The following is a 12,555-nucleotide window of genomic DNA, read 5'->3' on the forward strand; positions in this document are numbered from 1 at the left end:
TGACAAGAAAAGTGCTTTTACAATACATTTTGCTGACAAACTTTTTTACTTTCCCGGCGACGGCCAACTGGCAAAAACAAAATTCTTCCAATCAATCGAAACGGAAACTTGCATAGTCTGCCTGCAATAATCAGAAATCTAATTATTTGGAAAAGTTCTTTCAAGTTGTTTAGTTTTTAGTTATTTTTTGTATAGAAATTACTATTCAAGTCTTACCGGTTAGAATTAAGGGAACAGATGTGGAAGTTAAAAAAAAATTAATAAAATACAATACTAAAAGTGCTAATAACAAATTTATGGGCGTGCACGCCGTAATAATTTTTTTTTTTTTTGATAAATATGGGCAAAAGTAGAAAAAAAATATACCAGATCAAAAGATGTTTACTTGAATAAGGCTGTAAGTGAAGAGCTGTAAAAATATGCAACATTTTCATAAACTCTCGAGTTATATGCTAATGACACCTTTTCCCCAACTTTCGGCACTCATTTGTTGTAAGCTAATAACTTCGAGTGTATAGATGTGTTTGTTTAATAACTTAAAACTAAATTTATTTAGGAGTTACAAGACGCTTAATCCCGTTTTGCGAACACGATGTGTATTAAGTATACAAGGCAGCTGTCCTTAAACATTACTTTGTGGCAACTTAGCAAATTCAAGGTGGGTAACTTAACGACACCTTTCTGAACGCATCGGTAAGGGCACAGGAACAACTCATAAATTCTTTCCTAAAACTATAAAGGCAATTCGGACAGATTCAGAAGTAAAATTTCTTGCTCCAGTGTTACTGATCAGCAAACCGTGATGGAAAATTTCCAAATGATCCGAGAAAATTCCATTTTGTTATTGGATGTATGGATGGTACTCGTTTTCATCGAGCCTGGCGTCAAGGTAAATGTGAAATATGATCGGGAGAGTATTTTGGAGGTTGATTTGTAGCCGTGGGCAGACAAACATTTCGGTGGCAGACCATGGACGTTTCAACAGGACTCGGCACCGTCTCACAAAGCTCGAGTGAACCAAGAATGGCTAAAAAGCAACGTTCCGAACTTCCACGTCCACAAATTGGCTCTGAAATTCACCATACTCGAATCCGATGAATTATTCTCTTTGGGCCATTTTGGAGAGCAAAGTCCGAATTAAAAGATTCACCAGTCTCGAGGCGCTGAAAAAAGCCATTGTCACCCACGTCTCATCACCTATTATGATGCGCAGTATAAACGTTGTGTCCATATTCACTTGCTCAAGCCTTGTCTTCAGCCAGGAAAGGAATTCAACGCTCTTGAAACAAGTCGAGCAGCCAAGCGTCTTGGCCTTTTATGTCCAATTGATGGTGTAAAATGTTGCGAATTGATGCATTAGACACACTAGGGTCACGAGCTACCTCCCTCAAACTTAAATAATGATTTTTCAGCACCATTTCCTTGACTTTGTCGACGTTTTCATCCGTTGGAGACGTTGATGGGAGACCAGATCGGGTCAAATTTTCTACCACTTCTCGGCCCTCTGCAAAAGCCTTATACCACTCGTAGACCCATGTTTTTGATAAAGCACATTCGCCATAGGCTTTCTGCAACATTTTCAACGATTCGACATACGAAATCCTGTCCCAAACACAAAATTTAAGACAAATTCTTTGTTCGGTATTTTTATCCATAGTGAAAAGCGCAGAGCACACCTGCGGTTGACTGATATAATGAAATGCCAAAAACAAGCTAATTGACAAATCGCGCTCAAGCTCTGCGACACTATAGAAGACAGTTGTACCAACATTCCAGAAAAAAAATTTAGACATTGAAGTATGTATAACACGCGCTTTGTAAATGAACAATTCCCGATATTTTTTTGACAGAATGTACTAAGGAAGTAATGACACTATTCAATATTACATTGTGAAAATAATTATGAGACAAACTTTTCACACATACATATTTATACACACATATGTACATATATATATATATATAAATAATTGGCGTGTACACCATTTTTAGGTATTTGGCCGAGCTCCTCCTCCTATTTGTGGTGTGCGTCTTGGTGTTGTCCCACAAATGGGGGGACCTACAGTTTCAAGCCGACTCCGAACGGCAGATATTTTTATGAGGAGCTTTTTCATAGCAGAAATACACTCGGAGGTTGGCTATTACCTGCCGAGGGACGACCGCTATTACAAAAATGTTTTTATTAAATTTGGTGATTCACGGAGATTCGAACCAACGGTCTCTCTATGAATTCCGAATGTTAATCACACACCAACCCATTCGGCTACAGCGGCCGCCGTACGTACAAGAATAATAAAAAAAGTATATTACATACAGATATACAAACAATTCGAAGCCAAATGAATTTTCCATGTTTTTCACGAATGGCCAACAAACTCCCAGCTGATCTTTATCTCGCGTAACAGCGCATGCATAGTATTGTACCGTTAGCGGATATTCATTCATTCACTTAATCAATCAGTATACACATACAAACATATTACACACACATGCACATATGTAGGAGTGCAGGTATTCCAATCTCCGAACTTGGCGCTGGTGTAACTCCGAGCTTGATTTCGTTTTAGTTGAGTAAAGTTAAGGGAGCGCGTAAAATCTATAGAACGCGAAGAAAAGAAATGAGCCCGGAAATTTAAATAAGCAAAAAATATGAACATAAATGTAAATAAAATGTGTACGAAGAAAATTTATTGCAATTTGTACCGGTTCTTTTAAAAACCAAAATTTTATAAACAAATCGAAATGCTATGGATGGAAACATATCTTTCCTGCTTTTCAGTGCGTTTGGGCCTCATTGTAGTGGCAGCTTTGGGACTCGTGAGTGACTTTTTTTTTCTTCTGTAAACAAATATTGAAGGTCAAATGTTTACGTTACGAATACATATACACTTTTATATACATATGTTTGTATGTGTGCATTGTATATTTCTGTAGGTTCGTGTATTCATAGCGGCAATTTTGTTAATTTCAATGGGTATGGACGCACTGGATCCAATAATAAAACTCTTCAAAAATGATGACGAATATGGCAAAATGCTTACAGTGCAAACAACTTTGAACTGGATTGAGAATCGTAAGTCCAATAGCTGAGAAAATAATATTTATAAGTAATAGTTGAAGTGAAAAGTTCTGAATACTTTTTTTTACGTTTTTTAATTTATTTTTTTTTACTTTTTTTATTTATTTTTTTCTTTTTTTTCCTTCTACTTCTATTATGAAAAGTTGACTATAGTTCGGATTATCGAAATTGTTTAAAATATACGGCATTTTCTTTGTTAATTTTCACAATATCAATTTTCCGTGGCCCAAAAATGTTTACGCCTTTTGCAGTAATTTCATGTGATTCAAGTGATCCAAGTTTTTTTGGACGTTATCTAAAGTCAACTATTCACAAAATTTTTTCATTTTTTGGCTTGCATGCACGTAAAAATCCTGACCGATATTTTTGAGCTCCAAGGAATGGTGGTCTATGCACTCCCACCTGCAACTGCCAGCACAACATATGCGACCCACCTACACTCAAGGGAAGAGTGGCAACAGGAAATTGTAAAAGATTTACACAGATGGCTCAAAGCTCGATGGCTGGTTGAGCGGAGGCGCATATTCCTTCAGCTTTCGGTTGTCCGACTACTGCTGTGCTTTTCAGGCTAAGTCGCCATTAGTAAATAAAAGCCCTGACACTGGTAAAATGTGATGCGAAACCGTGAAATGATAACTACAATTGCCACTGACAGCCAGAAAGCTATGCAATCCATCACAAAGCAGTCGACAATCTCCAAGGTAACCACGAAATGCCGCACATCTCTTAACGAAATGGCTGAGTTATTTCGCCCAAATGTAGCAGAGGTTCCTTTAACAACGTGACGAAATAGGCTATTTTAAATAGCTTAGAGTCACTTAATGTGCAACCTACGGTTTATCAATGGATAAAGCAGGTAAGCTACACCTTTTTTGGGTGTTTGGCTGAGCTCCTCCTCCTATTTGTGGAGCTAGCAGGAACATAAAAGCGGAGTGCACGATACAAGCCTTACCATATATGCATGCAGAGGTACTCCGCAATGTGGAGTACTATGACCGCTATCATTGGTAATTGCCTAATTAATTTGACGGAGGGGCACCAAAACTAGAAGCGTATGCAAATAACATGGCTATAGCAGTTACAGGAAAGTACCTGGACAACACCATCACTAATGTGACAAACAACACACTTAAAACTATACACCAATGGACATCTCGCGCAGGGTTAGGGATCAACGCGGAAACAACGGGTATGATACTTTTCACTAGGAAGTATAAGGTCCCGCCGTGGAACCTCCCGAAGCTACACAACAACGAACTACTTCTCAAAGATCATGCGAGGTACCTCAGAATAATACTGGACAGTAAATTGCTGTAGAATGTTGAGGAAAGGGTGAAAAAAGCCATTACTGCGTTGTACGCATGTAAAATAATGCTGGGCGGTACTTCGGGTCTATCGCCTGCACTAATGCGTTGGTGCTACACGGCAGTAGTTAGACCGATATTGCTGTATGAGGTCTTAAGTATGGTGGACTGTGCATAACAAGAGCAATGAAAACCAATCCAACGGCGGCGCTGGAAATGATTCTCAGCATGCCACCTATTTACCTTATGGCGGAAAACCTGGCAGCGAAAACCGCGAGGAAGTTGGTGGCTGCTGGAGTATTCACCTGCAGAAACTTCAGTCACAGGTCAATAGGAAAGTGAAGCGCAGGTTACACAGACTACATGACTCCGTACTTAAGTTGGGAGAGAAGGCTTCGCACCACAATCGAAGAGGAGAGATGCCACAAAGGCATGAAGCCTGGCCATAGAACTTTTCACATCTTTACAGACGGCTCTAAAACTTTAGACGGAGTGGGAGCGAGCATTTACTGCGCAAAACTAGGGATCAAGCTGTCAGACCACAGCAGTATTTTCCAAGCGGAAGTTTTTGCTGTGAGGAAAGCCGCGGAACTGACCTACACATAAACAAGAAATAACTCAATAATTAATATAGATTTGGGCAGTCAAAAAATATTCAACAGAGCAGGGAGACCATAGAAAGGCTAGCCGCAAACAGAAGGCTGCACATCTATTGGGTACCTGGTCACAAAGGCATTATGGGAAACGAAATAGTAGATGAGAAAGTAAAAAGGGCTGTTAGACTACTTTTGAGCAAGAGAACGACACACAAAAACCGCGAAATGGACGACTACATGAAAAAACAAAGGGAAGCCAGGTGGACCAATCTGACCACAAGCAAAACAGCAAAAGTCATGTGTAGAGCTAACGACAAAAAACTGACTCAATTCGTACTTACGCTCTCGCGAAAGGACTACAGAACTATCATAGGTATACTGACAGGTCATAATATGTTGGCCGCACATGCTCATAAAATAGAAATTGCTAGCAGGGACAAATGCAGGAAATGCAGAGAGGATGTTGAGGAAACTTTAGAACACCTTCTGTGCGTTTGTCTGGCATTATCAAAAACGCGTTTAAAATGCCTGGGAGCCCCACAGAGTGGATCCCCTAGCTCCGCTTAGATTCACCAAAAGGTTTGGCATCATACATGATGTCTACTTTCAGTATTCATAGAGGTCAGTCTCTATCTGGTATTGCTAGGGACCAAAAGATCCCTTAATGCCAACCAGCTTAACCTAATTTAACCTAACATAGGTACCCGACCATTGTGACATCGAAGGGAATTTTAGGGCCGATAAACTAAGGAGACTCTGCTTGAATCTGCCTAACGAGTACGTAGACAGATAGGAAGCTACTTATTTTTTCGAAATTTGTAAGTAACGTTGTAACGAAAGTTAGATTAACGAGCCATACTGCAAAATCGGCCGACAAATGTGGCAAACTCCCAATGCTAAACGCGCAGAATATCTACCGAGCCGTATAAGCGTCTTATACAGCCATTGAGTACATTTAAGATGAAGACCCCATATTCTTCCAAGCATACGTTTGCAGGCGGCCGCCGTAGCCGAATGGGTTGGTGCGTGATTACCATTCGGAATTCACAGAGAGGTCGTTGGTTCGAATCTCGGTGAAAGCAAATTTAATAAAAACATTTTTGTAATAGCGGTCGCCCCTCGGCAGGCAATGGCAAACCTCCGAGTGTATTTCTGCAATGAAAAAGCTCCTCATAAAAATATCTGCCGTTCGGAGTCGGTTTGAAACGGTAGGTCCCTCCATTTGTGGAACAACATCAAGACGCACACCACAAATAGGAGGAGGAGCTCGGCCAAACACCTAACAGAAATGTACGCGCATATTATTTATTTTATTTATACGTTTGCAGGCATACAGAGCAATTTCTGCTTTCTTGACCCGTTCTTCAATGTTCATTTTCCTGCTAAATTTGGAGTCCAAGATTACTGCTACTTTACGCTGGATGGTATTGAGAGAGATAGTTCATTAATTAGTGGTAGGGTAAAATTGGGTACCATGTATCTAGTGGTAAAAAGCATGAGTTCTGTTTTACGTGAGTTCAAACTGAAGCCACAGCCTATAGCAGAAGAGTTGAGCTTACCTAACTTTCTTAGGTGTATATCTAAAAGCCCTTTGAAAGTTTTTAAAAAGAAGGACGAAAGACTAATCGGTCTAAAATCCTTCTCTGATTCATGTCCCCTTCTACCTACTTTTGATTATGAAGACGGCCTTGACTTGCCTCCAATTATCTGGAATATGGCCTAAGTTTAAACACATTTTGAACATTTCCACTAGCTAGGGCTTCCTGTAACATCTTTAGAATGATCCCATCAAGGCCCGGTGATTTAAAAGGTGAAAAAGATTTGAAAGCCCATACAACTTTCTCCTTCATAATTATAACATCTGCGAGATGCTTAGGATTATATTGCCGTATATTGTAAACATAACAAACATCTCCCTTATTACGGTAGCAACTCAGCTGATTCCTTCAAAGTCGAGGAGAGTCAATTTGCCGTTTAAGGTTGGTTACATCTTTGCTTTCTGTTCATATATTATATGTACATGCATACAGCAAGGTGTAAATTATACAGAAGGTGGCGCCTTCCGAAAACCATCCAACCAGCGACATCAATACAGAAATTAGGCACAAACTGATATTCTATCAATCTTACATATGCAGTTTACTTTGTCCTAATGGACACCTTGCTTAATCGGACACCTCCAAGTTTTAAAGCAATTTTACCACTCAGAAGGGGATACCCCTATAATGAGCAGTTTGAAGGCTTCAACAGTTTCATCAGGCGTCGGAAAATCCAAACTGGCCACTTTAGAGACGTTCACCTCGGTTTATATTTTTAATGTTCGAAAACAATAAGAAATCATTAAATGCAAAATGATGTCTGTAAGGCCGCTGGCTCATTAATTCGATCTTTTGAGTACTCAAAAACTCTCTTGTGTGAGCCGATACGTGACGGCTCGCATTGATTTAGTGAAGGATGGTTCGTCTTTGGCGGTTAGTTTGCCTTAAACCGAAACTCTGAAAACTTCAGGAAAACCAGTAGCTCTGTACCACTCAGAATTGCCTGGTTTTAAGCTCGTCTTGGAATACTCATACATGGACAAATCCAAGATTCGTCACCTTTTCCTATGTTACCCCTACTACTGAATTTTAATCAAAATTTCCAATAAGAAAGTCGTTACATCTTTCAAGCCGCTACAAATATATTTCATATTTGACACAAGCAAAATCTCGGGGTCTGGAAAACACCGGGATGACGGAGTCCCAGGACTGGAATATGTACTATAGATGTACATTAGGGTGGTCCAAAAATGCATGGGAAAAAATTTATATTAAAATTTTTATGCTGCCGCCCCCCAAAATAGTAAAGAATGAAAAATAAAAAGACCCGTATTTTTTTTTTTTTAATCAGACCATATTTAATGGTGCCGCCGGGGCTTTGAAATATCCCATGTATTTTGCATGGGAAAAAAATACTTTTTCGTAGATTTCATGTAAAAACCTGGAAAATGAATATATTTTAACCGGATACCTCAGTTTCTCTTCATAATTGGTCAGGGAATAACAACCAATTATGAAATAATTAATTTTTTTGTATTAACTATTTTTTATAGAACCCCAAAAAGCCCCCATAAAACGAAAATCTAAGAAAAAATCGAAAAACAATATTTTATATTACTTTTATGAAAATAGTTAATACAAAAAAAATTAATTATTTCACAATTGGTTGTTATTCCCTGACCAATTATGAAGAGAAACTGAGTTATCCGGTTAAAATATATTCATTTTCCAGGTTTTTACATAAAATCTACGAAAAAGTATTTTTTTCCCATGCAAAATACATGGGATATTTCAAAGCCCCGGCGGCACCATTAAATGTGGTCTGATTAAAAAAAAAAAAATACGGGTCTTTTTATTTTTCATTCTTTACTATTTTGGGGGGCGGCAGCATACAAATTTTTTTTGGACCACCCTAATGTACATAGATGGCTAAATAAATTTTTTTGGGAAAATAGATTCCTTTCTTACATTACAACAAATATTTGTAAATTGACAATTTCTTACCGAACTTTTTAAACAACCTATTCTACAGGCTATTCTACAGTCCAAGCAGATTTTTACCATGGAACAGTATACGCCACGCGAGCGCTCCCAAATTGTTGAAATTTGCATTCAACAAAAGTTGAATTGTGTTCAATTGTGAAAACTCAACGTGTGTATAAAAAATTAAATAATGTGGAAAGTGCGCCTTCTAAAAAAAAACCATTAAACGTTTGGGCGAAAGGTTTTCGACTGGTGATGCTTTTTCTAATCCAAAGAGGCCAAATCAAAACCGACCAAGGCGTCGCCAAGGACATCCCAAAATCGCCGTTCTCAGCAGTTGGGCATTGCTCGAACCACTTTACAACGAATTATCTGCATTGATTTGCATTTATTCCCGCATAAAATTCAATTGACGCAAATATTTTTGCCTGCGGACAGGCCTCGTCGATTGGAATGGGCCCAAAGAGTCATCGAAATGGCTGAAGATGACGAGCAATTTCGGAACAAAATCATCATGTCCGATGAGGCTCATTTCTTATTGAATGGGACGGTAAGCAAGCAAAATTGCCGTATTTACGCCACTAAAAATCCTCACGAAATTCAAGAGGTACCTCTTTACGACGAAAAAGTCACTGTTTGGTGCGGCGTTAATGCGAAACGATTTCTTCGAAAATGAAGATTATCAAGCTGCTACCGTCAATCGGGAGCGTTATCGCGATATGATAACCACTTTTGTGATGCCAATTATTCGTCGAAAGCGTATGAGGCAGTTCTGGTTTCAACAAGACGGCGCTCCACCACACGCAGCTCGCACCACAATCGATTTATTGAAGAAATTGTTTCCTCGTCGTTTGATGTCGAATAATGGCGATTTTGACTGGAAACCGCGTTCGCCCGATTTAACGCCACCTGACTTCTTCTTGTGGGGATATTTAAAATCAAAGGTTTATATTAATAAGCCAAAGACCATAGAAGAGCTCAAAAATAACATTCGTGAGGAAATAGCCGCTATTCCAGCCGAAATGTTAGCTAAAATAACAGTGTCGCAACAGTGAAGACCAATCCAACATTTCAATCCCATTTTGCTGTTTCCACTCTACACAACTTCGACTTCGATGAGTGGAATTGTTGCTTTCTTATAAAATCCAAGGTGTGCTAAATCTTCCAAACATCTTTGTAGCTAACGGTAATACTATTTTTTGGTAAACTGTATGCATCATTACTGCATTCCCAGTGACGGTAGGTACTAATGAAGTGCCTAATCCTTTTTCGGAGAAACAGCCCCAAACTTGAACCTTAACTGGATGCTTAGCAGTTAGTTGAAATTGTAGACCAGAATCGATGTACATATTCAACTATTCGCCGAAAAGAAAGGTTCAGCCGTGAATATTACGTTTGCCCAATTCCGTTCTGAGTTTGCTTAGGCCATCTTCAATGTGTGATAATGAGAGGAGCGGTTTTTTTTCAATTGTGAGGTCTTACGAGCAGGCCACGTTCTCAAATCGTGTTTTTAGATATATTAACACTACTTTTCTTAAAACTGCCTCAGCTTCACGCACCGATAAGTTCGACTTTTTCACAAAAAAATCAATGATCTTGCTTTGAGAGGTACTTTTTTCGGGTCTCGTCCGAGGAAATCGTCAACGCTGTTAACTTCGTTATACCGTTGCACCCATTTATCTATGAACGTCTTCAACTGGTTGAAATATTTTGCTGCAAGTGCACGTGATATTTTTGAACCTTTATGGTGTGTACATAGGAACACAGTTTGAAATCATTTTTTATACGCGGAATTCCTCTTGTAAAAGCAATGTACGCTTTCTAAGTTGCTTACAAAACTAAATTACAAATTGCACAACGCATATTGCGAAAAGTATATTCCTACTTAGATTTTTTTTTTATAACGAAACTCTAAGTTTGAAGTTTTCCGGTCACGCTTCTTTTATTTTGACTGTACGTATACGAACATTTTCTTTTATTTATTTCATTGCAGATTCCCAAGCATTTATAGCTACACTACTGACTTCTTTGGCGATACATTTGATTTGCTGCGGCCTTGCCATACTCGGGGCGTTGAAGGTGGGCTATGTGTTTGTATCTACTTACGCATTGTTGTTGCATGGAGCACCTATTAAAGCAATATTAAAAAACAAACCTCTAACACTGAAATATTTTCTTCCATCCGCAGCTCAAAAAGTGGCTTTTGCTCCCCTACATAATCCACGAGTTCATACGCGTGAGCTTCTACTTTGCTGCCCATATAATCCTTATGATTATTTTAAAGAAGAAACTTAATTTAGGCCTCCTGATAGCCGTCACCTTGTTGGGCGGTTTCATATTACGTAAGTTTTCCTTTCATTTCTTTCACTTTTAATAATGAATAACTCATTCACTTCGAGTAATTAAAACATTCCCATTTTCTCTTCATCACCAAGTATACTTAGCCTACAATTGGGCCACCAGCGTTGCTCTATTTCAAATTATCGAACTCGTGCACACCGAACGCTATCGCAAACTCTACGGCGATGATCCCTTTCACCCGCAACTACCACCGAACTACTCATACACTTCACCACCACAATATAGTTACGGTACTGTGGAGAATGTGCGTGTGCTGGTCACACCGCGTAGTGGGGATATTGATGAGCAAAAACAACGACAAACACAGCGCACAGCGGTAAAGGCTCCAACTCAGCCAGTGATCGCGGTTTTACCGGCAAATTATGTAAATAATAATGGACCACATTTGCAAAGCAAGCAGATGAATAGTTTCCAACAACAACAGCAATATCAGAGAAGTGAAAAAGAGCAAAATGAATACAATGCAGAATTCGGTAATTGGCAGTGGTCGGAATTGATGGTTGGTAGACAGCGAAAGGCGCTGTTGTAGGGAATTGATGAGAGGCAGAAATTGGCATACAAGGAAAGTTTAAGACTGTTACGGATGTTAACAGGGTTCTAAGTGTTTTGTATGATAATTATACTTAAGTGAATAATACATATTATGCGATAGTGTAAGCAGAATAAAATTTATTGTTAATTAATAACAATTTACCTATCATTTCTATGATAGACTCGGTCCCGCAGTCTATAAATTGAAAATATTAAAAAAATAATAATTATTTTCGAATATTGTAGGGAGTGGAAGAGATCATAAGCTGACCATTTTTAATACCGTTTCCGTCTCTTCACAGGCTCGGTAATCTGCAAAATAGTTGAACTAAATTTAACTTTCAGACTTTCACTAGCAGGCAAAGGAATTTCCTGAGTCGGTTATAGATTACTTTTCACCTCGAAAATATTACTATGCGCTTGCACTGTAAAATGCAGGTATTATTAATTTATATAAATAAGAATTTATACAAATTAGAAGAGTATTTAGAAATATTCAACAGTCCCAAAAAATAAAGTAAAATTATAATAAAAATATTTTGTATTTGATTTAAAACGAAGCAAATCTATTAAATGCCCTGATAGTACTTGAGCAACAACAACTTTCACAAGTATTTTATTTGCTTAAAAGTAAGTCCCAATGTCAAAATTTCCATGAGAATATAAAAAAACAAGCAGCAGCAAAGAAACAGGCCACCTTGACAATCAAAACCAAAAGCGGAAACAGATTGAATTCATAATTTCAAAATTAAAATAAATAAAATACAACTAAAATAATAAAATTTATGAACCCTACAATACTGTACCTGAACGACCTAACTGACTATTTGGGAAATGGGCTTATAGTTGGAAACATTAGGATGGTCTAGAGCTCGAAAAGTAAGGGTATTTTCAGGAATTTTTTTGTACAACACAAAAAAATAAAAAAACGATATTTAAAAAACAAAATTTAAAAAACAAAAATATAATTAATAAGCCTAAAAAATTTAAACATCGTTTTTCATTTTTTTTTTTATTTAAAAAAAATTTCCTGAAAATCCCCCAACTTAAAAAAAAAAATTTTTGTATGTCAAAGAAGTTAACAAAAAAGCATAAAAAATTTAAATATATTTTTTCATTTTTTTTTCTTGTAACCTAACTTTTTTCAGTTTAAATAATTTAAA

The 12,555-nt window shown here is 37.9% G+C and overlaps 1 protein-coding gene across 1 annotated transcript; it reads left to right on the forward strand.

Annotated features, from left to right (window-relative positions):
• Positions 1-2,595: 2,595 nt before the first annotated feature.
• On the forward strand, positions 2,596-11,463 carry LOC129248356 (uncharacterized). Its single transcript, XM_054887882.1, has 5 exons — positions 2,596-2,817; positions 2,935-3,073; positions 10,494-10,579; positions 10,689-10,842; positions 10,936-11,463. Exons 1-5 carry the CDS (start codon positions 2,743-2,745, stop codon positions 11,388-11,390), a joined length of 909 nt encoding a protein of 302 aa, XP_054743857.1. The 5' UTR covers positions 2,596-2,742; the 3' UTR covers positions 11,391-11,463.
• Positions 11,464-12,555: the final 1,092 nt, after the last annotated feature.

The sequence above is a fragment of the Anastrepha obliqua genome, chromosome 5 (assembly GCF_027943255.1).
Source record: "Anastrepha obliqua isolate idAnaObli1 chromosome 5, idAnaObli1_1.0, whole genome shotgun sequence".
Classification (NCBI taxonomy): domain Eukaryota; kingdom Metazoa; phylum Arthropoda; class Insecta; order Diptera; family Tephritidae; genus Anastrepha; species Anastrepha obliqua.

Coding starts and splice junctions, on each gene's coding strand:
- LOC129248356 (XM_054887882.1), top strand. CDS start 2,743: ATGCTATGGATGGAAACATATCTTTCCTGCTTTTCAGTGCGTTTGGGC. Junction 3,074..10,493: donor TTTGAACTGGATTGAGAATC/GTAAGTCCAATA, acceptor ATTTCATTGCAG/ATTCCCAAGCATTTATAGCT. Junction 10,580..10,688: donor CCATACTCGGGGCGTTGAAG/GTGGGCTATGTG, acceptor TTCCATCCGCAG/CTCAAAAAGTGGCTTTTGCT.